General features: G+C 42.1%; 2 protein-coding genes across 2 annotated transcripts in view; one reads left to right on the top strand and one right to left on the bottom strand.

Moving 5' to 3' along the window:
* The window catches only part of ClC-b (chloride channel protein 7), a 45,619-nt gene extending 25,166 nt beyond the window's left edge, over positions 1-20,453 (bottom strand). Inside the window, exons 1-13 of the mRNA XM_075701112.1 lie at positions 20,279-20,453; positions 19,605-19,691; positions 18,001-18,066; positions 15,889-16,021; positions 14,833-14,942; positions 13,671-13,814; positions 11,910-11,993; positions 10,552-10,645; positions 8,312-8,376; positions 6,466-6,576; positions 755-809; positions 392-452; positions 39-177 (exon numbers count right to left, since the gene is read on the bottom strand). Coding sequence (XP_075557227.1) covers positions 39-177; positions 392-452; positions 755-809; positions 6,466-6,576; positions 8,312-8,376; positions 10,552-10,645; positions 11,910-11,993; positions 13,671-13,814; positions 14,833-14,942; positions 15,889-16,021; positions 18,001-18,066; positions 19,605-19,691; positions 20,279-20,377 — 1,248 coding nt within the window. The 5' untranslated portion in view covers positions 20,378-20,453. The remainder of the gene's footprint in view (positions 1-38; positions 178-391; positions 453-754; positions 810-6,465; positions 6,577-8,311; positions 8,377-10,551; positions 10,646-11,909; positions 11,994-13,670; positions 13,815-14,832; positions 14,943-15,888; positions 16,022-18,000; positions 18,067-19,604; positions 19,692-20,278) is intronic.
* A 117-nt stretch (positions 20,454-20,570) lies between these two features.
* Positions 20,571-25,939, top strand: RpL38 (ribosomal protein L38). Its single transcript, XM_075701113.1, has 5 exons — positions 20,571-20,674; positions 20,806-20,830; positions 21,094-21,154; positions 21,729-21,854; positions 25,890-25,939. Exons 2-5 carry the CDS (start codon positions 20,828-20,830, stop codon positions 25,913-25,915), a joined length of 216 nt encoding a protein of 71 aa, XP_075557228.1. The 5' UTR covers positions 20,571-20,674; positions 20,806-20,827; the 3' UTR covers positions 25,916-25,939.
* The last annotated feature ends 247 nt before the right edge of the window (positions 25,940-26,186 follow it).

Consider the following 26,186-nt stretch of genomic DNA (forward strand, 5'->3'; position numbering starts at 1 on the left):
GCATTTGGACTGAAACCTGGCATGATATTATGGCTCACCTGCAGAGCATTATCGTAAAAGTCATCCCGATGAGGCCGGCAGTCAGTCGAGATGTCAATCATGAGGAAGCCCACAGAGGCAGTGACTATTGCCACAGCGACAGCTTCAATGACTTTGACCCAGCGCCGGTACAGGTACCTGCATAACACTACACTTAGCACATTCTCAGTCTTGAGTTTAATGTATCATATCCAATGAGAACTCCAATTTTGGACGCTAACACTCCTATTTTGACAAATGATAGATAACCATTTCTACTCTCTTAGGAATACGAGCACAATCATTAAATTTTAAAACAAATACCAAGAGACCCAAGCAGTCTTCGCATAACTTATAGCAAAGCACACACTACCTTATCCTGAAGACTGTCAGCTTGAAGTTCACATAATTGAAGAGGGCTCCCAACAGTCCACCTGGACAAGAACAACATAACACAGCACTTCCATATTGTTGCAAACAACAAAATCTGGATACTTAGGCTAGGTTAAAAATGCACACTCCTGATACTTACTTTATTTACCAGGTGATTGAAATGCCAAATGAAAAAAAAAAATACAATTTAGACAACACTGTGCTCAAAAGTAACAAAACTGCACATCTAGATAACTTCTTAAACACTAATTACCACAAATGCTTTTGCACACACAGCAGCATTCACAAGAACTTCACAATTCAAGCAGCCGTACCCTATTAACAAATCAGCTAAGATATTTACCACATGCTCCCATGATAATGTAGATGGGCAGCTCTATGATGCTCCATTGGACATCCTACAGAAAAAAGAGCAATAAAACCCACATTTGTTTCTGTGTAGCAAAATTGACGAACATGTCCTGTGTTTCATTGACAGTCACTGTAGGTAGCTATTTCACAGTAAAAATTAGTTCTTCATTCTTTATTATTGGCAGCTTGACACGATTACATAGTTGAAGGTTTGTGACGGTAGATAGGGAAGAACATTGGCAGCAATGATCAAGGGGAAGGATACAACTAAGTGACAATGTTAGCATTGGGAACAATCCGCAGTTGTTGAATCAAAATCACAGTGCTCAAGCCTGTCCTGCTTTGTGCACACGTGCTGTCATACTTTCCACAGATATTAGTGGTGCTGACATCAGCTCAAGACTGCACTAAGCGCTCGAGGCAGCGCTTCCAGAGGTCAAATTTATTCACGACTCTTACCTGAATTCATACTTAATAATTGACAAATTGTTTGATGCAAGTTACACGCACGGAAATATGGTACCTTATAGGGACACTAAAGAGAAACTGTACATCAGTGCAGACTGTACACTGATAAAACATTCCTGCAAAACTATTTTCATGAATTTTACAGCAGCGGGTGTAGAAAAAGAATAAACGTGCGCAGACAGGCACTGCAAAAGAAAAAAGAAAATTTTGCATGAGTAGCACCTGGCTCTGTCTAGTTTTCTAATGTTGCATTGAAGTTTTTAAATTTTGGTGCTGATAACTTCCGTGTGGACACGTTTCCTTCTTTGCATGCCTTAACGGACCTTCTACTCGACCACTTTACGTTGCAGGTGGTGAGGACTGACCAACACATCGTTCATGATCAGAATGGATACCAGACAGCCAACTGCCTGCACTAGAAGAGCTACACCAATAAGATGCCTCAAGGCCAAGCAGCCAGCTTGACAAACACAGAGAACGAAGATTCTGCAGGCACTCCAGCCGTTGCTTGCAGACCCTACCGTGGACAAATCCAAACTTTCAGGTATTTACTGTTTTTCTGCTAGCAACACTGAGCTTAAAGCAGGATACGTAACGTCTGCAGAGTACAAGGATCAAGCTATCTGCCAGCATGCTTGCAGATAGTCCCTGCAAAATTGCCATTTTGGAATGCACAGAGAGTGCAGCAGAGACTGCTTCCCAGAATTCAACCCCAACAGTTTCTGAAGCTATGCCCAGGATTGGCCTACAGCTGCCAAAGCTTGATATCCGAACATTTAGAGGTGAACATAAAGAGGTGAACATAAAGAGGTGATATTAGAGGTCAGGTTTCTGGGAGCAGGTCGAGCAGACCGTTTACCTGAATAATGCTGTACTGTCAACAATGAAGTTCCATTTACAGCTTTACCTTGCGGGGAATGCATGAGCGGCAACTGCCAGTTTGCCAATTTTCGAAAGTTGCGACACCGATGCCATTGAAAATATCAAAGAATGTTTTGGCAATCGCAAGAAGATATAACAGCACCATCTGCTAGCGCTTTGCAATCTACCACTTGTTCAGAAAATGACGCACGAGGCCTGTTACATAGTTACGACACACGTGGCGTGTCTTACTGTATACGACAGCATGCCGTACGAAGGTTGGAACATGAATCTTTATTGCTTCCATCTCGGAGCGCATATATATACGAAACAGAGGGGGAAAGGGAGAACAAGGGAAGGATATCAAATGATAAACGCATGTGCCGTCAGCGCTTGCAAGGCAGTCTGATTGCGGCTGACGTCACTTTACAACAAGGCCTAAGGCAATTTTATGATGCTGTCCCACTAAATATCTACTGTGACTGCATTAAACATACCAACTCTGAGTTTTTGACAATGCTGGCTGACACTCTGCGGGAGACTTTGCCATACACGATTGTTCTTGCATATACGCGAGAAAAGCAGAGCCAGGCTTTAAGACAATGCACATCTGGCAACCAACAAGATAACTCACGAGCCACATGGTTGCCACATCTTATGGACCTTGATATAACAAACTTCTCAATATAACAAAGTGTTTAACATTTCATAACCTCTTTTCCACAGAACACCATGTATTTAAAACGTCAATATAACAATGTATGCGTTTTTAATAAAACAAAATTTCGCTGCCACTGTAAAGAAATGCCGACGCAAATTGAAACTTCTGCAGGCGCAGCTGGCCAAATGATTGAATTACAAGCGGCTCGTTGCAAACACACCTCTGAAAACGCGTGCTGCGCAACAAGAGCGACTACTGATGTGGGGCAGCATCACGTTCTGTATAAAGTCCAAGTGCGATAAGATCTCATTGTGCCCCGCACACTGTGTGCTTTAGGTGCGAGTGAGAGAGTGCGAGGGTGACACAAGAAAGATGGCGACTTCATGAGTGACACCTTCCAGAACAAACAAAGGGAAAGAGGGGGAGGGGAGCGAGCTCAAGGTAACGCAATCAAGCACGAGCGAGGGGGGCAGAGCGAGGGGCAAGTTGCAGTGTGTCTAGGCTGTGCATGGTTGTAAGAGCGGCTGAACGCGGCCGCTGCCGCATGCACAGTGGGTGTGCACAGACGGCGTGGCACCATGCAAGCTGTCTATCCGGGCATTTGGTATTGGAGATTGCATAATCTCGAGTTTTGGCGACCTGTTGGAGCGGGAGGCAGACAAAGCATTCGCTCCCCGCTGCTGGCACTTTTCTTGATAGCGCCGTCCTAGTGCGGGCGACGCTATCAGCAGCGGGGGCGGAGTGCATGCAAAAGCGTGGCTGGCTTCGCTTAATTCGTACAGCTGATGTGACGATGCTGTCGACGTACCTGGCATGAAACCGTATCATTTGTCACAGACTCCCACATTTATCAGAATTAATGGTTTTCTCATTCAAATTTGCTTTTTTCGATTGCTCGATAATTCAGAAAATTCCGCGGCCCTTTCCTGTTTAAGAAAAATCGGTCGGCAACTGTACTTATTTGCACAAAAGATCGAATTTCAATACAACGAAGCAAATTTCCGATTTTACCGACTTCGTTATATTGAGGTTTAACTGTATATTCAATGGGCTGTACAGTATCTATTAATGGACACATAAATAGAGAGTTTGCTATACATCATTCCTTATTCCTTATGCTATCTAAATATGCCTTACAAATGAATTTTTATTGTGCCATTTATCTTTAATTCCAGCCTCAAAAAATGGGAATGAAATGTTAATTATCTTAGAGTCTAATTGACCTACACTAAAGCTAACTAAATATTTAAATAAGAACAATAGTCTCAATAAGACTGGAAGTTTTGAATATTGATGGGAAAAAAAAATTGGTCTCCCATCTAGACTGTGAAGGTGGTTGGACAGCAAAGCTGTAAACAACAACTAGAATGATTACTTATTGTGATGTAGCTTGAAATTATTCACATGCACTTTACCCAATTATTATTAGCCTCAGACGTTTCAACGGGCTTGCACCGCTAATTCGTGCACCCACAAAGAGTGGACCAGAGAGAGAGGAATGCACCACACTTTTGCGACACCTCGTATGCACACTGCTCCTCAGGAGTCCTCACTGTACGTGGCCTTCCCATAGCACTGTGGCACAGCACAGATCAGTTGCTACGCTGGTTCTTCTTTTTACATGCGAAAGTGTAGTTACGTCACTCTCTGCTTCGTTTGCTGTAGTTGCTGCTTACTGGCAACTGCAGCTTATGCAACTGTAATCTTTACCGGGAAGTGCTTGCAGCGAGCGCTATGCTAGATGACAAGCTTTCTGTTTTTTGCTTTTTTTCTTTCCCCCGCGCCGCCGCTGCTGCTGATGCGAGCGCCATCTGCTGGTGCTGCAAGGAACCCAGCGGCACACGCGGTGCGCGCCTCCCAAGTTTTGCCTACAGACACGACAGACCCATTGGGAGGTACAGCTATACAGCTTTGGCTGTAAAAAAGAAAATTATTTCGACAGCAGTGTCCCACCTTAGTTCTGGCAAAAGCAGCACCAAAGCGGTCAAGCGAAAAAAGTTTCCCTAGCGCTCTTAGTAAGCATGCCAAATTGCAGCAAACATTTTAGATAACTAACACCACTCAAAGTTAGTGCAAAGTAAACTTGTGCCACTATATGAAACCACCTTTCAAGATCTGAGAGCACAGAAAGCTGGCTAATGGGAAAATAATTTTTTTAATGTATGTATATTGGACAGTCCCCTTTTAAAGGGAACATAAATGATAACACAATAATAATAATAATAATAATAATAATAATAATAATAATAATAATAATAATAATAATAATAATAACAACAACAACAACAACAACAACAACAACAACAACAACAACAACAACAACAACAACAACAACAACAACAACAACAACAACAACAACAACAACAACAACAACAACAACAACAACAACAACAACATTATTATTATTATTATTATTATTATTATTATTATGTCATATTTACTCATTAAATCCCACACTGTTTTCGACATTTTTTCTGCTAGGTGCCGGCCTTGCACAACACAGCTGGCTTGTATGGCTACTCACTGAAGCCTTGAACTGCGCTCAGACAGCTATGTAAAAAACGCAACCACTGGTGGCCAACTATGAGCACATTTACAGTAGCTGAATAATTTGTTTGGACATAGATTGCCAAAAAAAAAGAAGAAAGTATGAATTGGGCAGCCTGAAAGAAGCAGCTCTCCCATCTCCTTCCTCCCCCCAAAATTAACGAATTAACACAGCAAAATATATTGTTCTTTTTTTTTTTAAGAGCCAGCACAGTGGAAAATTTTGTTTCGAGACTCAGTGTTGCGCTTCATTAAGTAAAATTTACTTGAAATTTTGTGATGGCCAAGGCGGAACTTGTGCTCTCTCGTCCCACAGCCCGATGTGCGTCTCAGGTCATTGTGAAGTACAATTAACATGTACGTCGCCTTGACTTCACGGCACAGTCAGTTTTGGCTATGCTGCGTAGACTCAGTTTGGAGCTTTATTGGCTTTACGCTCACATGTGAGCTTATGCCATTTGATCCGATGAGAGCAGACACGAACTTGGTAGGCACTCACAGGAGCTGCCAGCTCATCGCCCACAGACCCGAACTCCGCCTCACGCACACGGCCATCAGTCCAGCTTGTGCACACGATCTCATGTCCGACTGCCGGTGTGGTTTATTGGTACATAGAATATTTTAAAGGCGACCATTCTGCAATGGCTTGCCACCCACTGCAGCCACCGGTTAAGCCTAACCAGCGGCTGAATCTGCAACCAAAGTCGCAGTTTGGTGCCAAATGCAGGATACAGTGAAGATAGTACCATCATCTGCAGGACAACTGGTGCCATCCAGTAGTGGCTTACATGAATGGGGCCTTACGCGAGTAAATACAGTAAGCTGGGATACAACTAAGTGACTCATATGGTGCGTTAGGCCAACATCTATGCAGAAAATAAATTATCTATAGGCCTTCATAGGTATTTCAGCTGTTATTGGTGGTGGAATACTAATTAAGCGTTCCCTTTAAGAGTGGAATGTACTACACCTATACAGTATGCAATACTATTTAAGCGTTCCATTTAAGAGTGGAATGTACTACACCTATACAGTATGTAACACAGGACACACTCAAAACGTGCATGAGAGTTCTCGCAATACAATTACACTAACACGGCCGCCGAGGTTAAGTTCAATTAGTAGCCAAAAACACTGAAGAATGAAACGGGCCACGCCCCACTCACATCAAACTCTCCAAAATTGACCAAGCCCGAGAAGGACAGCTCGCCAGCATGTCCGTGGAAGGCACTCAGGATGACACTCAACGAGAAGGCTGATATGGTCGAGCAGAAGAACTGCAATGGGCAGCGACAGTTGAACAGGGCTTTCACAGAACTGTCCGACAGTGACAAAAGAGTTATGGTCAATTTAAAGAAATTCTTTCCTGCGTCGTGAATAAGAATGTGTGTTTGTTTAGCTTGTTAAGTAAGTGCAAGGTGGCATGTTTCATCAGCAGATTACATGAACTTAATCTTAATGTGGAAGTAAAAAAACAGGCATCACATCTAATCAGACAAGCATGCTTTTTGCCAAGAGTGGCAAGAAAATACTGTTTCGATTAGAACAGTGGTATTAGCAAACAAGATATGCATTTTCCACAGAATGACTGTTGGTGCCAAGTCTTAAATGGCAGTTTATGACAAAAGCCATACTGGAGGATGAGTCTGGTTTAATTTTGACAACCATGGGTTATTTAACATACAGCGAAACCTCGTTAATTCACATTTCACTCTAGCGAAAAGAAATATGTCCGAATTAACCGAATGTTGAATTATCAAGGGTATCAAGAAAACAAACTAATATTTGCTACGTCAACATGATTTTATTTACTGAAATAATCAGGAAGTCCTGTTTCTATTTTGCATGAAAGCAAGGCTGAAGCTGCAATTCTCGTCATGTCGCGACTGATCAGCACTCTCGGCGGCGAAGACCTCACAACTTCCTTCCCAGTGCGGGCACAACGCACATAATCTAAGACATGCTTTTCACTACCGCGCGCACATCCCCATGATTTTTTTCACCAGTGAGCTGTTCACCAAAAGATCGTCCATTCACCGTGATGTAGCCGACGCCCCCCAGCCTCTACAGTTTCAATTGGATGCTAATGTTGTTTTTGCTCTTTTGCGTCACACATTTGTTGCACTCCATGCTCGCTGAGCTCCAAGAGTTGTCCGAATTAACTGATGTGCGGTCAAATACATCCGAATTAATGACAGTTTGATTGCATTAAATAATGCATGCACCTGTGCGAACCAGAGGACGAGTCCGTACCAGCCGATTTTTCGAATTAGCAAGGGTCAAATTGATGAGGTTTTACTTGTACGCCCTAACCTAACTAAACAAGCCTTATTGCATTCTTCCTCCAGTGAAATGTGTCTACTACAGCAAGAATTTGTTTCAACCACCGTGTCTTCAGTACTAGAATGCTGTCACTGCATACTCTGTTCCATGTTCCAGCCAGTGTACATAATTCAGGCTTAACTAGTCTTTTGTTAGGTTGGGCTTCTTTATGAAAGAGAGAGGTAACATTAAAAACTCCCTCAACAACAGATCCTTTTCCAAATTCACGTGCCTGCTTCTGCGCAACTAATGGCAACACCATTCATTGTTCAGATGTAGATGAAGCGCTAGCTGCACATGACGGAGCTTGTCTTTTGCACATGGTTTCATAATGAGAACCACGCCTATATTTTCGATGCCAGAAGACAAGCAAACTGTGCTCGTATGAGTTTACAGTGGACTCTCTGCGGAACATCAAGGAACCAGGAAAAATGCTTCCATTTATCAGGAGTTTCATTTGCTGAGAGACAAAGCTGAATTCAAATGCATGAACACAAAACCAACTAAGTATGAGGATGTTGTTCTGTTTAAGAGGCAGTTCTGTTTAAGCGATTTCCATTTATCGAGATTCCACTGTACTGCAAAAATGGCTAAGCAGCCATTAGCTTGGCAAAGTGCCTTGCTAGAAGGCTAACATTGCAGTTATGAAAAGGGTCCCTCCCTGGATAATTAGAAGAAAGTGGCACGTACAATCCTCCATGTCAGAGACTGGTTCCAAAAGCTGGCGCCTTCTTCCAAACTGAACAGGACGCCCCCTGGAAAGTACAGAAAACGGTGGCAGCAAGAACATGTACAAACAGCAACACTTGCCGCACACAGAAAACAAGCTTGTTTCTGCATGCTTTGCTTAGTGCCGACAATTGTGCCAGCTTGCCTTTATAAGGGTTTCGAAGTGTCCGCATATACAGTTAAACCTTGATATAATGAAGTTCAATATAACAACATTTTCGATATAACAATGTATTTAGCTTTCTACAACTTCTTGTCCATAGAACACTGTACTATACAGCACCTCTGTTAATATACAATTTCAATATAATGAAATTTCACTGTCACTATAGATTAATAACAAGACAATAAATGGAAGCATCTGCATATGCAGATGGTAAAATTACAAGCAGCAGCTTGCAATCGCACCTCTGAAATCCCGCTTTGCACGATCAAGACTACGCATGCTGTATGCTTGCAAAAGTAAAAGCAAGTAAAAGCAAGTAAAAGCTTGCAAGGGTGAGCAGAGAGAGGGTGGCTTGATGAACGCCGTCGTCCCACGCGAGGAAGGGGGCATGGGGAGAAAGGGGGTGGGCTCGCGGTAACGAGACTAAGCGCACATGAGAGGCAGGGGTGGGAAGGAAGTGGAAGCACAGCCGTGGTTGCACATGGCTGTCAGCATGGATGAGCACATATGCAGCCCACACACTATTTTAGAGGTTATAATCGGCCATGTGTGCAAAGAGTGGGCATGCCAAGATGGCATGGCATCATGCGTGCTGTCTTCCCACCCATTTAGTGATGGAGATTGCGTAATCGAGTTTCGGAGACAGATGAAACATTCGCTTCCAGCTTCCAGCGCTTTTCATGAATGCGTCGTCCCACTGCGAGCGACGCTATCAGACGCAGCGTGGAGTGGTTGTGAAAGCTTGGCTGGCTTTGCTTCGTACCGGTGATGTGAATATATCATTGACAAGGCTTGAAATCGTATCTTTCGTTGCCGACTCTCAATATCAACTAAATTAATTTTCTTTCTCATTCAAATTCGCTTTGTCCAATTGTCCCATAATTCAAAAAGGTTGCAGCCCCTTCCAGGTAAGAAAAATCCATCAGTAGCTGTACTTATTTGCCTAAAAAGTCAAATTTCAATGCAACGAAATTTCAATATAATGAAGCCGATTGCCAATTTTAGCAACTTTGTCATATTGAGGGTTAACTGTTTTCACTTGGCACGAATTATACACATTTTTCTCTATTTACTGAAGAATGCAGTCGGGAGCATGGGTTATCAGCAAAGGCAGGTTGTAGACAGAGAAATACAATAGTTCATCATTAGCCTATTTTTATGTCTGCAGCAGGACAAAGGCCTCTCCCTGTGATCCCTAATTGTCGCTGCCTCGTGCTAGCTGATTCCAACTTTGGCCTGCAAATTACCTCATTTCATCACCCCCTCTAATTTTCTGCCATCCTCGACTGCACTTCCCTTCCCTTGGCACCCATTCTGTAACTCTAATGGTCCACCAGTTATCTGCCCTACCCATTACATGGCCTGTCCAGTTCCATTCTTTTTTTTTCTATTCATGTCAACTAGAATATTGGCAATCCCGGTTTTCTCTCTGATCCACACCGCTCTCTTTATGTGTCTTGAACATTACGCCTAACATAATATTTTACTTTGTAGATTACCAGAACACAAAAGGTATTGATGGCAGTAGCTGTAGTGCTGGTTGCACCATTTGGCGACAGTTTTTTCAACCCCTGTGTGCCAAACGTTTTTGTGCTCCATCATTGTTCTCACATCAGAAGGAGGAAAAATTTTTTTTAAAAAAGGTAGCGTACACTAATGATTTTTACTGTGTACACTAATGATTTTTACTGCCAAAGCCTTCGCATCAACTGATAGGTAGAACACAGTCATTGCAACTACAACAGTTTTGTGTCCGTTAGGATCAGTCACAAAATGGCACCATCGTCGCTGCTGTGCACAACTATATTCAGTATTTCGTGAACTGTAATATGTATGCTGAGAGGCTGAAACTCTCTGATGAGCATTCCACATTGGGTGCAAGTGCCATTAAGTAAATGGATAACACAACATGACTTTCACGGATAACGGAGTAAGGCACTGCACATCTCGCAAAAGCTACTGTATCACTGAATGTTACAGATCAACAGAATGGCCTCATGTGGTGAAAATGTTGCACAAGATATGGGAAACTCACCAACGGGTGCTCCAAAAGCAGCGGCTACTCCAGCAGCTGCACCCGCAGAGACGAAGTCTCGCTTCTCGTGATCCTCACGAAATTCCCGGAAGCACTGCAACGTCATGAAGGAACACGCTTAGCCACAACTACCAAATGTTCTTGGCTCACAAACATCTCACGATGACAGAGTTCGTGAGAAAATATTGAAATGCAACAAATTCAAAATTCCACAAACTGCCCAGTATATAAAGCCCTTTAATTATCATTAAGAAACTAAAAACATTGTAGGACACACTGATGAATCAGACAAGACCACTCAACTAGTACTAGTATCTGCTATTCTTGTACCATTGTTTCAAGAGTACTAATCGCTTTCCAATCTATCATTCTTTTTCTCTCCCCCCTCCCCCTTTTGCAAAGCACAGTGCTCTATGCTCTAGCTGTGATGTATTCCACTTTATTGTTCATTGCACAGTAATGATATAGCTGCATGCTTTGTTTCTATAGTGGTTTTTGAAAACTGCTTGCACAACAGCATCTTCCTGTTATCTCACAGCACCTTTTCATTCTAGCTTTTCCTCACAGCTCAGCAAATAATGAAGACTGCCTCCTCATGATTACCTAAGTGCTCCTGCCTCAATTGGTTGCATTTGCGTATGGTATCTATTTGCAGGGGCATACTCCGATTTCATTACTTTTGAAAACAAAACCAATGCCTGCTTGCAGATTCCCTCATTGCACTAAAGATAACTTGTTCGAACCACTGAATGACTCGCTTAATTTACAAGTCAAACTAATCTACATTTCAATGTGAACTTGAATTATTTTCCTCAGCAAGTAAACCAGCATTTATGAATAATATTCACATTGTGCATAAATATGCATAAGTACAGTGAAAAATGTTAGCATTCCATTTGTAAGTTTAGCACAGGGCTAGAGAGGTAGCTTACTGGAGGATTTTTGCAGTACTTATTTGGTTAACGCATGCACAACCACACTGGAATGCTCTGGCAATGGGAGCTGTGGCCTTTAAACTTTTGTGACAGACTGCACACACTTTGAATAACTGGATGAAGGTGTTTACACATGTATTGTACACATTTATTTACAAATATGCCATACCTCTTCACAAAAAAACCACAAGGCCTCCTTTAACAATTAAAAAATAATAATAAAAGACATCTCTGCAACCAATCAAACTGCAATGACTAATCTTATCTTAGATTTCTTGCATTCTAAAGATTCACCTATTATACACGCTTTCCCTCTGTTGCTTAAACTCTGTAACCTAATTCTCCACTACATTTGTTGAACAATGTTTTTCTGAAAATGATTCTTTCAGTATGTTCTAACAGGAACAGAGAATTGGCACTCACATTAAGATCCCTCCGAAACGTCGTGCTCTTGCCTTGCGAGATACCAGCAGCAATTACTGAGCCGCAGTGAATCATGGGACCCTCCTGAAAGTACAAAATTATGTAACATCCACAAGGAAGCATGCATTACATTGAATGGCAATAGTATTTGTTTAACCCTTTGCAGTGACCAACAATGAACCACTATGTGGCCATTCCAGTCAGGAGCTATTTCATGCGTTTTCTGCACCACGCATAAAGAGCATTCACATGAACAAATATGTAGTAAGCATTTTATTTCAAAAAATTGTCTTTGTTCCCGAGGCTCATGCATGGTGTACAACACCAACAAACATGTTGTGGATTATAACTATGAGGAAAGAACCATTTTCTCTAACATCCTCATTGTTGCTTTCTTTCTCAGTGCTCTTAGCTGAGGACATTTGCTGGTTCTCTGAAGGTGGAATATATTCCTCCTCGGCACTAAAATCATCTGCAGGTTCACTGAACTCTGTAGTTCTTTTCTAGGTAGAACACACAAGAAAAAAACGCAATCATCTTTTCAGTTCCTTGCACCAGGAGAAGCACACACAAATTCCTTTAAATGATGCTAAAAAGCTGTTGCCTTCGTACACAGACATTGCAAAGTACAATTATGAATAGTTAAAAAAATTCCCAATAGATGGTGCTACAGATGTGACACAGAAGCAAGCGTGTACAAGCAAGAGCGAGTGTCAGGTGCCTTCTAACAGCTGACCGAGCCAATGTAATCATATGCAGAAAAGGGTGTCGACACATGACCGCGAAAGGTTAGCCTAGGAAAAACAAAATCCTTAACTCTTTCCTTACCATGCCCACAGAGCATGGGTAATATATGTCTCACATGTGCTGCACGAACATTCGAAACCACCGCCAATCCTCCGGACTTGCTGTACCATGTTGTTTATTGTCTAAGAACTAAAGTTTCATTTCCGAAGTATCTTTTTCGAGCAGCAGTGACCTTTAACAGCACTACAAAGAGTGTGGTTCATTTCGTCTGATCGTGACGATAGCAGACAATTTGGCTGCCAGACCTTCACGTGAACAACGCCTTTGCGATTCTGTTGCATCCTCGGATGATTGTTTGGATGCATCTAGCAGCAGTGACTCACTGAGGATTAATCGAGTTGATCAGAATTTAGTGCGGACAAAGGAAGCAGTTTCCACTAGGCAGAAAACACTTTGTTTTAGCACATGTTCCTTATGACCTAGAACGTATCAACTTTCACATGTTATAAGTTTATGTATTTTCTATATTTCATCCGGCCTACAGGTGGTTGAGCGCAGGGAAACACGAGGACAAGAGAAGGCGGACTGGACACACAGGCGCTATATGCGTTCTCTTGCCCTCGTGTTTCCCTGCACCCTACCACCTTTAATCGAGATGTACTGCCAATGAGCTCACATCGATACCCTTGTATATTTCAGATTTTTTTCCGTTTATTTTTATGCAACCAACATATCAATGCAAATGCTTTATGCATTTTTCAACAATTCTTGTTTTTCACAAATAATATTACACATTTACCCCTCACATTTGCTTTTAAAATTAAAATCTTTAGAAAGTACAATCATTTAGCTTTTAATTGATATATAGCACAACATTGTAATCATGATAATATAAAATATAATTAATAACACCTTCACACCATGGCCAATTTTCTCATGGTAACGAAAGAGTTAATGAAATAAGCACAAGGGGCTGACAAGAGAGGTGGTAAAACAAGTGAAGTCCTAACGAACCTTTCCCACGGCCAGGCCTCCGACAACAGAGAGGACCACGCCCACAGCCTTGGCAACCAGCGTCTTGAAACGGACCACTTGTGGCACCTTGACACCATTCAGGTAGCACTTGATGACCGGAATGCCACTTGCTGCGGCCACCGGCTGAAAAGACAGCACAGGCAGTTGGTACAAAAGTGGCAATTATGTAAACTGCTTATTATTACCTAAATATTTACTGCCCTGAAGAAAAACATGTGAACTTGTATCTAAATGTACTCGCACATGACATGCTAACCCAAGATGACATTTGTGGAGGTGATGCCCAGACTGCTTGGTTGACTCGGCAGAAGCATCAGGGGCCCGTTCATGTATGACAAAAAGCATGGGTGCAGCAAGAGCATGTTTTTTTTCCTCACTGCTGTCTCCATATGCTTGCGTTAACTGCCTTTTACTCACAGCGGCGCAAATTTCTATGCGGTGATGGGATTATGAAGCACTTCCTATCTGAATAATCAAGTAAATAAATTTTACAGACGACACTTGCTCGCTTATAAATGAAACTATTTCAAAACAACTTTTACAACCATAGCTCCTACACAACTACTGCAAGCTCATTCTTAACACTGTATTTCACTGCAGAAGTTCATGCAGAAGTTCGCTAGGAGAATTCGAGACCGCAGTCCATTGACAGATCTTGCAAGGCCACGCATCACTCCTTTCAACAGTATTGGCATTTAACCTTCTCATTGCAATTTATCCAATACATCCGAATTCACTGCATCAGCCAATCAGACCATGCTTCTCAGAGGTTGCCTCTACAGGGATTAATATCCAACTTCAGACTGTGAAACTTCAGAACTAGATTCAGATTGAATTTATTTACACAAAACAATTTGCAAAAATGGAATTGCAATAATGCCTCTGAATCCCTAGCTTGAGGTTAGTTGGGATTCATTCAAGCATAATTAATTGAGAGTTGCGGATTTGGAGTCGGTGAGAATTGTGGTGGCAGATGTAGTGTACTTTTCGTGAAAGCATCAGATAAATTACAAACTCTCGCCCTGTCAACTGCTCTCGTTGATGCAATGTCTCCAAAAAGAACCTGGGGACCAAGTGTCCCAAGGTTTTACGCTCTTCAACACATCACAAGTGTGGACCGCTCCTAGACGTGTCTACTCACCGCAATGTAGGCCACCAAAATTGCTCCAGCCAGAACAGCAGCTGTGTTCATGGCAACCCAGCCCAGGTAAGGCAGGATTATGCAATCCCTGTGGATACAATCGTTGATCCCTTTTTGATGCTTAGATAAGAAAGAATTGATTTATTTGTTGACTGACTTACGGCTGCTTTTACAGACTGATTACTTGGTCACATGACCAATTTACTGACTAGGTTAAACATCCTATAGCACAGGGCTCTGGATTAATTTAACCTGTATAGATTAGCACTGAATGTTTACCTGAACATGCATTCATTTTGAACATGTATCAAAATCTCAGTCCACAAATGATCTTGCACTGCACCCTCATTGGAATCGAGCCACTGCAACTGGCAATCAAAACTGCGACCTTATGCCCAGCAGATAACCAGCAAGCCATCAAATTGGGTCATATATATAGTCTTTTGCAGGTGTGATGCAGAATAATGAAACATCTCATTAAACATATCCTGAAACAATATTTACTGCTGAATACAATTACAGCGAATTGGTAGGGGATGTCCCTGTGGCAATAACAGCAATGTTTAGGCACTCTGCCATAAACATCTCACTAAAAAGATCTCATACAAAGTGCATCAGTGTAATGTGATGTTATCGCATGGAGGTTACATTTGTGAGGAACACGCAAGGTGTGTGGTTATTGCAATGCAGCTTCTTGACAGTCATGCATTGCTGCGAAGCCACATTTACGGCAAACTTGGCATACAACTTGTACTATCAGTTTCATATTTCTTTTTGTGCAGGTTGTATGCACAAAGGCACAGCACATAAACCATGGTTATTGCACAAGTACTGTTTTAGTAGGGCGCTGGTGGGACAAGCTGACGCAGGTGAAAATCATGTTAACAAATGATAATTCTTAACATCTAAGGCAATGGGTGTCCCACATATACATGCCTTGTACCTAGGAGTATGTTGCTACCCTCTAGCATTAGAATGTGCAACACAAGACATAAGAAAAGCTCCAAAAAGCAATGAAGAAGTGCCTGTAGTTGCTACTAAAATTACAAAGGATACATTTTTTCAACAAAGTGAACTTGAGATCAGATATGACTTCGATGCAAATGTCGATGGCACAGGCAGTCAAAGCTGTAAGAATGCCAATGATGAAGGTGACAAGCCATCGTTTCCAATTGGTGTTTCGTATTGCCTGCAACAGAAAGTGCAAACAATCAATGAGGTTTTATACAAAACAGTGCTGTGAGCTCAACAACAGAATTTCTTAAGAAGTGACATCAGTAGTTTGCTAGCACACAATCATTTACCTAGAATTGGCAATCACAGTCTGGCCAGAGGCCCCAGCGTGTTTACAGATTATCATTGTCACTTAATCACCATTGCTGCCTCAAGTTGCAACACCAAAACCAAATATTACAGGTGCCCTGGGGTCGTGTTATGTATGAATTTTTATCCTTTGATTGGATTCATTTTTTATTATTTGTCGCAACAAGCGTCCAAAACGGGGGGGGGGGGGGGGGGGGGGAGGGGGTAGTATCCTGTAAGCGCGCACCTAGTGGACATGTCAATTTCATCTGCTGCTGAAGTGCTGGTTTGTCGGGGGGGCCTGTCTCCTGAGGCATATTCCAGCCAATCAGAACTTCAGCATCAGATGAAATGGACACGTCCACTAGGTGGAAACTTGCAGAATACACCCCTTGGCAATAACAAAGGCTTGCATCGTGCCAGCCAATGGCACAAGGAATGGAAAATAAAAATAATTGCTGCATAATAGAATCCCTGAAACACTTTCTGGGCATTATAAGCTCGCACAGTCACTAGGCAATTCGGTTATAGATATCTGAGCCAAATATACCTAAAATAAATGCAGCTGGAAGCTCACAATTTCACTTGTACTTTAATTTCCTCAATACTCCCCAACATCTTGTTCCTTACTCCTGCATAAGAGTAAACATGACTGCTACTGGTTCGATTTCCATGACTGTCATGACTAAGCAGTGCTCCTGCTAAAAGCAAGAATGAAGGAACGTAATCAATGGGGCAGTGGGTATAACAGGGTGGCAGAAGGATACTACAACACTGGTACTGCGGCACCTGAGTTGGCGGCACAACAGAATCGTGCCACGAGATCCCGAGGCCGTGCCAATACAAAGACTCAACACAATGACATACAAGGGCAAGCACAGCACATAAGTTTGAGTGCAGTAGAAAAGATGACAAGGAGGAGTATGGCCACAAGGGCATGGCACTAGTAGGATTTGACTGCCAGTAACTACACTAATAAACCATGCATTACATAGATATGTGAGCAGACACCCTTTATTACTAGAGATTTTTAACGTTCACAAAATGTACTGGGAGGCCTTTTTAACCCATTGGCTACCAAATGCATATGCGTGCTGTGTGGCTTTCCGGTCCAATTACTTCTATCCCATACGTGCACTACACATACTTCGACTGTCACATTCTTTAAATAAAGTTTTACCATAACCACTAAACAAAGCGAAAAAAAGAATCTTTTATTTACACTATGAACCAGCTCTTTTTCATTCGGCACCATAAGTGCCAGTCACAAAATCATTTTTGTATGAAAAATCTCGGAACACTGAGGTCCGTATGTGGAGAGCAGAGATACTTTTTGCACTTCCACCTTCTTTGTGCACATCACATATTCCACTGCCATGACTGATTTTGTTTGGTACAGTTAGGTGGAAAATGTGGGAAAAGCACCCAGTGCACCAATTCAAGGCTCATGCATGTCAGAACTAAAAATTAAAAATTCAAACCACCCCTGCAGCAAACACTTAGTGCCACCTATTGAAAACATTTCTAAACTTGTGTAATACATTGGCTTACAACACTTCACACCTGACAAATTGCCAGCATCTGAATGAAAGTTTTCTATAGATGTGTGCTTTCTCACTAGGACTTCTCAGTGTGATCAAATTAAGTGAAAATTTTGATTGACCAAGGTCAAATTAACAGGAGCTGACAGTAACGACACAAATATACCTGTTGAAACATCTTCCATAATGTGTCCTCTTCTTGTACCTTCTTTTCAGTGAGCAAACAAACTATTCTTGAAACAACACTTTGCTACATTGAACTGGGTTCCTGGCATAAATAATTAGAATAATACTTTAAAGAAAACATGCAAAGCATCATACTTACGGTAAATGTTGTCATCCGATGCTCCTCAACATAAAGGCTGTTTTCGCATGTGTCATAGTCGAGGCTCTGGAAGTCAATACACGAGTAGCAGAAGCAAAGATTAGCAATATCAAACAGAGATGGTGTAATGATATCCTCAGACAGTGGTGTATATTATAAATAAATTATGTCATTAACATCCAAATGATTAAAAGGATTAGGCAATTCTGGAGTTTTACATGAAGCACACCCTAGTGAAGGGAATCTGCATTATTTGGCATCCTGGAGTTCTTCAACATGCACTTCATACATGGTACACAGTTGTTTTTGCATTCGACCTCTGTGGGAATGGAGCTGCCATGGCTGGGATCAAACGCGCAAATTCGAGCTTTGCAGCACAACACCATAGCCACTGATCTCTGTGGCAGGCAGATCAGTTAGAAACTTCTAGCATAATGGAAAAAAGAAATATTGAAGGGAAGCTATGCTTTTTAATGCATGCAAGGAAAATATCTGACCCACACCAATGCCTTATATTAGGTCACAGAATGATTTCAGCTAAAGCTTATTGGCTTCCCAGGAGTAAGAAGAATGAAGTTAAAACTACTCTCATAAGGCATAAATTGAAATTGAATTGAAAAAAATTTATTCTGGGTGTTTTACATGCCAAAACCTATTAGTTAGGGACGCTGTAGTGGGGTGCACCGAATATGAACCACCAGGTTTTCTTCGATGTGCACCCCATACACAGTACACTAGTGTTTTTGTGTTCTATGCCCATTGAAATGCAGCTGCCGCAGGAATTGAAATGCAAAAGTAGATCCTTTATTATGCATGAATTACCATAACATACCCACTTACGGTGTTTAAGCAGCTGCATATCTTGATGGTTTCCACAGAACGAACTGCCACAAGAGCAAATGGGTCACATGCATGCCCTTACCCTTACTACCTTACCCTCATACATGCAATATTCAAGCAATGTGTCATTCTGCGCACTAAGAGGCTGGATGCAAGAAAGCCACAGAAATATTATGCATTTGCAATGAATTGAAGGTAGCTCTGGAAGAAATGTCCAACAGGCAGACAGTGTCTTTCAGTTCCAGCAAAACATTTATAGGCACTGTTTTCCCCCCCTTGTTGGTTTCATTCAATTCTGGTCCAACACCCATCATCGATTATTATTATCTATCTTAATTCAACTTTATTGTTAAACAACCCACAGCTTCCTAAAAACCACACAATGGTAAAATTATAGGTGCTCATTGGAAGTTTGGCGCTTATAACTGAATCGTTACAAAATTAAATGTACTAAATTCGTTGACGCACGATAGTTCTGAAATGTTTGCAAAAGCTACAACGACACCAACTCGCTTCTCCCTCAAGGGAGCCGATACACGGACATGGGTGACTGATCTAATATCCAATCACTGCCGTCGATCATACTCGATATTCTGACATAGAAACATTGGTCTTGCGCAGCAAACATTTCACACGGAACGCAAGTATAGCCATCTCTTTTTCGCCAAGGCTTTGCCCGCTTCTGTAATCCACTCGAAAGAAGACGGGATAGTTGAATGTCTTCATTTCAAGATTCAAGTTTGTGAAGCAGCTCACCGACGTACCTCGTACTTTTGTGAAAGTAGGTTGAGGGAACCGAGTTCTCGCATACGCTTGATCGTATCTTGGCCGCTTCCATGGCTGTTGATCGACTGTCAACACGAAAAAAACAACACACGAAATGTAAGCACAAAACGCGCCTTGTGTGCATAGGAATTACGAAAGGGCAACCAGTGTGTACGCGCCGTCTTCTGAACAAGCGCGACGTCGGCACAACGCGCAACCGACAAAAAAGAAAAAATGTAAACAGAGCCAGTCGACCGCGCTTCGTCATCACCCAAGGCTCCACTTTTTTTACTTCCCTGGCCTGCACAAAAATGTGTCACTTCCGCTGCACTAGCGTGCTGTATCAACCAGCCTGAGATTACGCAGACAGGCCCCTGATATCAGGGATGCTCAAAGTTCTTCATTCAGCCGAGAAATACCCAGATGATTGCTCAAAACACGGAGTCTCCAAGACGTCGAAATACCACACAGCGAAACCGTAGAGCAAAAGAAGTTCTTGCGTAAACTTAACTCTCCCTGTTGACACGAAAACGCCCTAGCACAAAACGTGACAGAACAAACGGGATGATGGAATTCCTGTGTTTGTACATAACGCTGATCCTGCTGTCAGCTACAGAACAAGTGCGTCGCGCGAACACGCGACTTTGCGCAATAAACAAGCTGGTCAACTTACGCCAGATGATGATGGGAGGTGGCCCGCTTCAAAAAGGGGCGTTCGCTCGTCATCACTGTCCCGATTTGAAGAATCCACCTTTCTTCGGACACCTGGCATCGCTCCGCAATAGCCCGATCGCCTTCATACAAACGGAGAAGCGGGCATGGGAGGGTGTATCGATGCCCACCACGTGACGAAAACTTCACCAAAATTTATAAACAGTTGCGTATCGCACTGCTTTATTAGCTAAGATTAACTACTCGAACAATTATTAATAATAAAAAGTAAGGCAAAAATTATTAGATCAACTAATTATTTTTAAGCGCTGATTTTCACAGCTACGAAGCTTCGGTGAATGCGTGTGACGCTAAACTCAGCCTCTTTTTCAACACGGAGCTGCCATACTGCAAGCAGGTATGTTGCATTTCTTTTATAAATCGTGTTTAATCATTACTGTTTGCTACTTTTACTACTGTATTGTGTGAAAAATTACGGACTTTATTTTGCGTAGTCATCGCTAAACGCAATATATCGTTGTTTTCCAGGCTGTCCGTGGAATAAATCACGATGGTAAGTGGCGTTTCGCTCATGGGCTGCGCCGTGGTTTCTGCTCTGTGTCAGCTTTGGATCTTTGTTTGGTAGCATTTGTATCAAATGAGTAGTTCAGTGTTGCCATGTGCACAAAAGTTAATGGCCAAGTTATTAATTACTACGAGTTCTTAATCGTTGCAAAGCTGACAGCGCGAGCTGCCGGCATATATCGGGCTCCTTGGTGTTAGCAGCGCTCAATGCGTCGTACTGTCTTATTTTGGTTGCTTTATCTGCTTTTTCAGCCTAAGCAACTGAAGGAGATCAAGGAGTTCCTCCTGACGGCGAGGCGGAAAGATGCCAAGTGTGAGTTCCGCTAAAATTATCATTCGTAAGTCGTGCGCGCGTACACGGTCATCATAAACTGGAGTGTGCCAACATATTTTGTTTCGGCTCAGTAAGACTTCTAGAACTTTATTTGAAACCGCTGTTTTGTGCTGTTTTTCTGTCTGTTACTTCGGAGACAATTAGATATACTTTGGATGTGAGAGTATTCATCTAGGAATAGTTACAAATGCCGTCAGTGATCATGAAACCATAGGTTTTTGAGATAGCAATGAGACGGCGAACACGAAGTGGTGAACTTAAGCGAGAGATGGTTTGCAAGACCGGCGACGCATAAGTAGAAGGAACTGAGTGACGTAATCAGGGGCTGCAAGACAATTTACATTTGAAATTTACAGTTGAAAATAGGAGTAATGACATTGAATTACATTGAGTGGTGCTGACTATCCATGTTAATAGGAACTGGGTTAGTCATCTTTGGCTTGGTGGCATAAGTGAAGCCATTTATCATTCCTTTTTGTACTGTTTTGTAATTAACATAAGCCAACTCGTAAACTTTCGAAACTTCTGTGGCCTCTGTTCTGTTGCTGTGCAGCGGTGAAGATAAAGAAGAACCCTAACAATGTGACCAAGTTCAAGGTACGTTGCAGCAAGTACCTCTACACGATCGTCGTCACAGAGAAAGAGAAGGCTGAGAAGCTCAAGCAATCCCTGCCCCCAGGTTTGTGTTCAGCCCTTACTGGCGTGTGCGGTGCTGTGTTGCTGTTACATGTGTCATTGGTTGTTCTCTTCCTGCAGCACTATATAACACACATCAAAGCAGCATGACTTATCTAGCTCTTTAACACCTTTTCTCTTGGTAAGAGTTCAAGCCAAGAAAAAAAAAAGTTTTTCAATTTTAAAACCTGGACAGCAGTCAAAATACCTTAAAGGAGTACAGATGTGCGATATTTTCTATTCGTTTTTTATTTTGCGTTGAATGAAAATTGTATATACAGCCTCTAAACCACAGGAAAAAAATACTGGCAAGCCTCGGGAACGTATTAGTTTAATATAAGCTCTTCTGCAGCCAATTTTGGTTTTGTTTCCTAGGAAGTCACTGTGTCGTGACACCATGACACGGAAGGTTGTCACATGGGGCAGGACATTTTGACACTTGTTCTTTAGTCGCCTCCTGTGCTACTTATTGAAAGAGCTGGAAAGTGCATCAGAATGGCACACTGTATTTTTTCTGGGGTTTGGAGGTCCCGCACCTTCATTTAACAGAGAAAATATCAGTGTGCATCTAACCCCTTCCCTGCCACACAACTATCCTGAATTCCGCCCCCCCAAAAATTTTCAAATTATTTTTTAGGGCTGCAGTTGCCCATATTTCAACCTCCTCAGAAATACCAAATTTGCTATGGATTGTGCGCTGCCATCTCCCAGAAGCACAAATAAACACTGAGATAAACCCAGCTCGTCTAAGGCATTAAAAATCATTGACAGAGCAGAGGTGCAGTTTACTGCAGAAATTATGGTTGCATTCTGGTGTGTTATCCACATACTATCAACTGTTTGGCACTGTGAAGTGCACTCTAAAAAAAAAAGTTACATCCTTTCAGGCATAGTATGTCGTTCACAAACAATAATCATGGTCTGCCTTGCTTGAGTTTTCTCTCTGTACTCGTTACTTTTCTAAGAAGTGCTATGTAAGGCTTTTAGCATGCATGCCGTTCACGACCTGGAAGTACTGGGTGCTCCGCATTAAAAGGAGAGCCACGCAGCATAGATGACAGTTATTGTATGGGGACAAGATAATCCCAACGGGTGCAAAGTTTCTTAGAGTGCATGTTTTCATTCTGTCATTAGAACTCATAAGTAGAACTGCAATCCACAGAGCTGCAGCTTTCGTTTGTTTGTGCTTGTTGGGTGTGTGCGTTGCGCATCAACTGCAGCCCACAAAAATTTCTAAAGTCTTTCGCCTAGACATTAATCTGTAAGTAGCGCATAAAAAGTATTGATGGCACAAGCCGTATACAACTTAAACACATTACAGGGGAAGGTGGGAAATGGAAATTCAGGACGGTAAGCAATACGAGAACAAGGTGAAAGCGGGAGCCAGCGTTTCGACAAGTGGCCTTGAAAAAGACAAGTCCACTTGTCGAAACGTTGGCTCCCGCTTTCGCCTTGTTCTCGTTTTGCTCATAACAGGCATAGTAGCAATGGGCAAGCTGTCCAAAACACATGGGTTAGAGCAGTTGCAGTGCTTACACGAAATAATTGTTCACAACGTAAGGGTTTCTCACAAACACCTCAGCGTGCCTCGGTATCGCAGTGGATAGGCAGCTTGAGGTTGTGGGTTCAATCCGAACTGCAGTGGCTGCATTTTGATAGAAGTGAAATGCAAAAAACTTGGATGCTTAAGCTTCGCCTCTAAGAGCAGAACGCAATAGCATTATTGGGCCCCGTTGACGCCGACACCGGATATTCTGCGACACAAGGCCTGACAGAAAACAATGATGGGCGAATCCTGGCGGCAGTGCAGGGCAACGGCTAATACCCCCGTGAACAAGGAAAAAAGAGTTTGTGTTTGGATTCCTGCGTAACGAAATTCTTTTCTCGTATATTCAAATTACAATCTGACACTATCGTGTCTGTAGGTTGTGTGCAAGTTTATTAATTTTCTGATGCATTTTAATTAGAGAAATTCAATTAGTTTAGTAATGCCTGTGTACCACGTGGAAGCCCTGCGTGGTTGTGGTTTGGGGTGATCTGACGAACAACGATGCCGTCAATGGGCCCTTAACCCTATCACATTAAAAACTCTCTTGTACTTACAAATCAGATGCATGTTAAACCGAGGTGGTCAAAATTAATCCGCAGTCCCCCACTACAGCATGCCTCTTTATCGGGTTGTGGCTGTGGCACGTAAAATCCCAGAAATGAATTCATTTTTGTCGCTAACACTCCAAATGAGAAAATTATCTACACAGCAACTAGTAGATGTAAAAGCTGGAAATAGTCCTTGTGCATTAAATAAAAGTAATTAGAAAGCACTTCTATATTTTTATTTGAGACCCACTTGACCATGACCCTTATACCTATGTGATGTTACAAATATGAGTGAATCAAAATTTAAAAGGCTTATAAACAGCAAAATAACTTTCTGTGCAGTATTAGTGGAAGTTTAGAGCGAACAAGTTCGTGTTGTAGACGCGAGCGTCTACATCATCCCTCGTGCGACGCCGATGCTGTAAACTGTAATTATTCTGTAAACTAACATCTTATATACTATTCAGATTTGTCAGAAGCTGCTCTGACAGTATTTAGGAACCTGCAATGTGTCACTGGAATAATGAGCCATGCAATATAGCATGTGCACTTCAACATGCTGGGCTAGCCGGGAAACAAGTGGCTGCAAAGCCATGAATTGTGCAAGCTTTTACTGGTGCAGTTTCTTTTAAATTCCGGAGACGTAGGTATTGTTGTTTCAAGGCCTCTTTGCTACATGTTGCATGTTGTGTTGCTATTCAGGGGCTGTATTGGCCATCAGCTACTTTCAGGAATATATATAGCTATGATTGCCTTGGCTAAGAGGAACGTACGTGTATGATTGTGACACGTTGATGAGATCATTTGCTATTAGGTGTTCTTTTTTTTTAAGGCTGTTTGTGAAAAGCATTAATAATGTAGCTGGCAGAATCATGAAATCAATAAATGCTTTTTGCTTTGGCAATAAGTGGAGAGTTGTATGAAAGTGGTAGCTTTGCATTGAGAGCTGATCATGATGTACAGTTCCTGAAAACTATAGCTTAGTGCCTATGGCATTCTGCTGCTAAGGGCAAGGTAGCAGGTTCGATTGTGGCCACATTCCAATGTGGGTGGAACACAAAGGTCTTGTGTTCTAAACTGAAGCATGTCGGCATCTTCTGCCAAACCAAATTGTGGGTTTTGATATGTTGAAGCTGCGCAGTTGTGGATCATCGGTGCCATATTGGAGGGCTTCAGATTAGTTTTTACCACCCGGGTTCCATCTGCTCGCCGAGTGGACTGTTTTAGTCAAAAACATGCGAAGCACTACCATTGCTGCATCACTAATAAACAAGCGTAGTGCCATTTCATCTGCCACTGACAGCTTCACGTTTACCATCTGCACAAAACCACTTGAGTGAAAGGGTGCAAGGAACATGTGCACAACTGATCCCTACACGGTGCCAATTCAGCACATGGCCAGCACTGCGCTATAAAATCAAGGACAGAAGAGCTGTACTTCCTGAACTTGCAAAAGAAGTGCATGCAGATCACAGAGACTCATTTATCATAAGTGCATATGTGTTGGAAGCTCGACATGCTGCTTTGTCATTGTTGTGAATGTGGTTTTGGTGGTGCACCTAATCACCAATACACTATAACTGCATTGTTTGGATACAAGCTGGCTATACTTTCTGTACAAGCTCAGGTTTAATCACTGTGGCATTAGCACCAGCAAGTCTCGTGGCTAGCTGAATGTTTGTGCTATGTATGAAATGGTGTGTATAGTGCAGTGAAAAGCAAGCACATTATCAGTGGTAAACTACACTGTCACTGACTCAGAGGGCTGCTTTCCTTGTACCAGCCATAAACTAGGTCAGCCTAAAGGAGAAGACTCACAGTCTAGCTCATTGCTCAAAGCATAATTTTGGATCATAGGATGAGGTCATGTTCATTGTGAACATGTCAATTTATTTGGGTTTTTTTTTTTTCCCTAACACTACTTTTTTTTTTTCCTTTTCAGGTCTCCAGGTGAAAGAGCTCAAGTGAATAAATGGATTGCTAAAAAAATTATTTTTGGTGTGTCTTTTTATGCAGTAAATGCAGGATGAATATGGTGAAAAGCACATTGTACATATATTTGATTTTGTTAACTTGAAGTGGCCTCTGTGTACTTTGTTTTATACGGATTGCTCTAAATTTGTGCAAGTTGAGTCAAGGGTACCAAATTATCCTTTGGCTTTATCGTTGACTTTGGGAGTTTTGTTTCTATGTTCAAGATCAGGCAGGCCATATCTTGCTCTACTGAGACACAAGCTAA

This window comes from Dermacentor variabilis, chromosome 8 (genome assembly GCF_050947875.1).
Source record: "Dermacentor variabilis isolate Ectoservices chromosome 8, ASM5094787v1, whole genome shotgun sequence".
Taxonomy (NCBI): domain Eukaryota; kingdom Metazoa; phylum Arthropoda; class Arachnida; order Ixodida; family Ixodidae; genus Dermacentor; species Dermacentor variabilis.

Bases quoted from the DNA above. Each gene is read 5' to 3' on its own strand.
- RpL38 (XM_075701113.1), top strand. The intron at 21,155-21,728 runs GTGAGTTCCGCT...GTTGCTGTGCAG, and splicing joins GAGGCGGAAAGATGCCAAGT to CGGTGAAGATAAAGAAGAAC. The intron at 21,855-25,889 runs GTTTGTGTTCAG...TTTCCTTTTCAG, and splicing joins CAAGCAATCCCTGCCCCCAG to GTCTCCAGGTGAAAGAGCTC.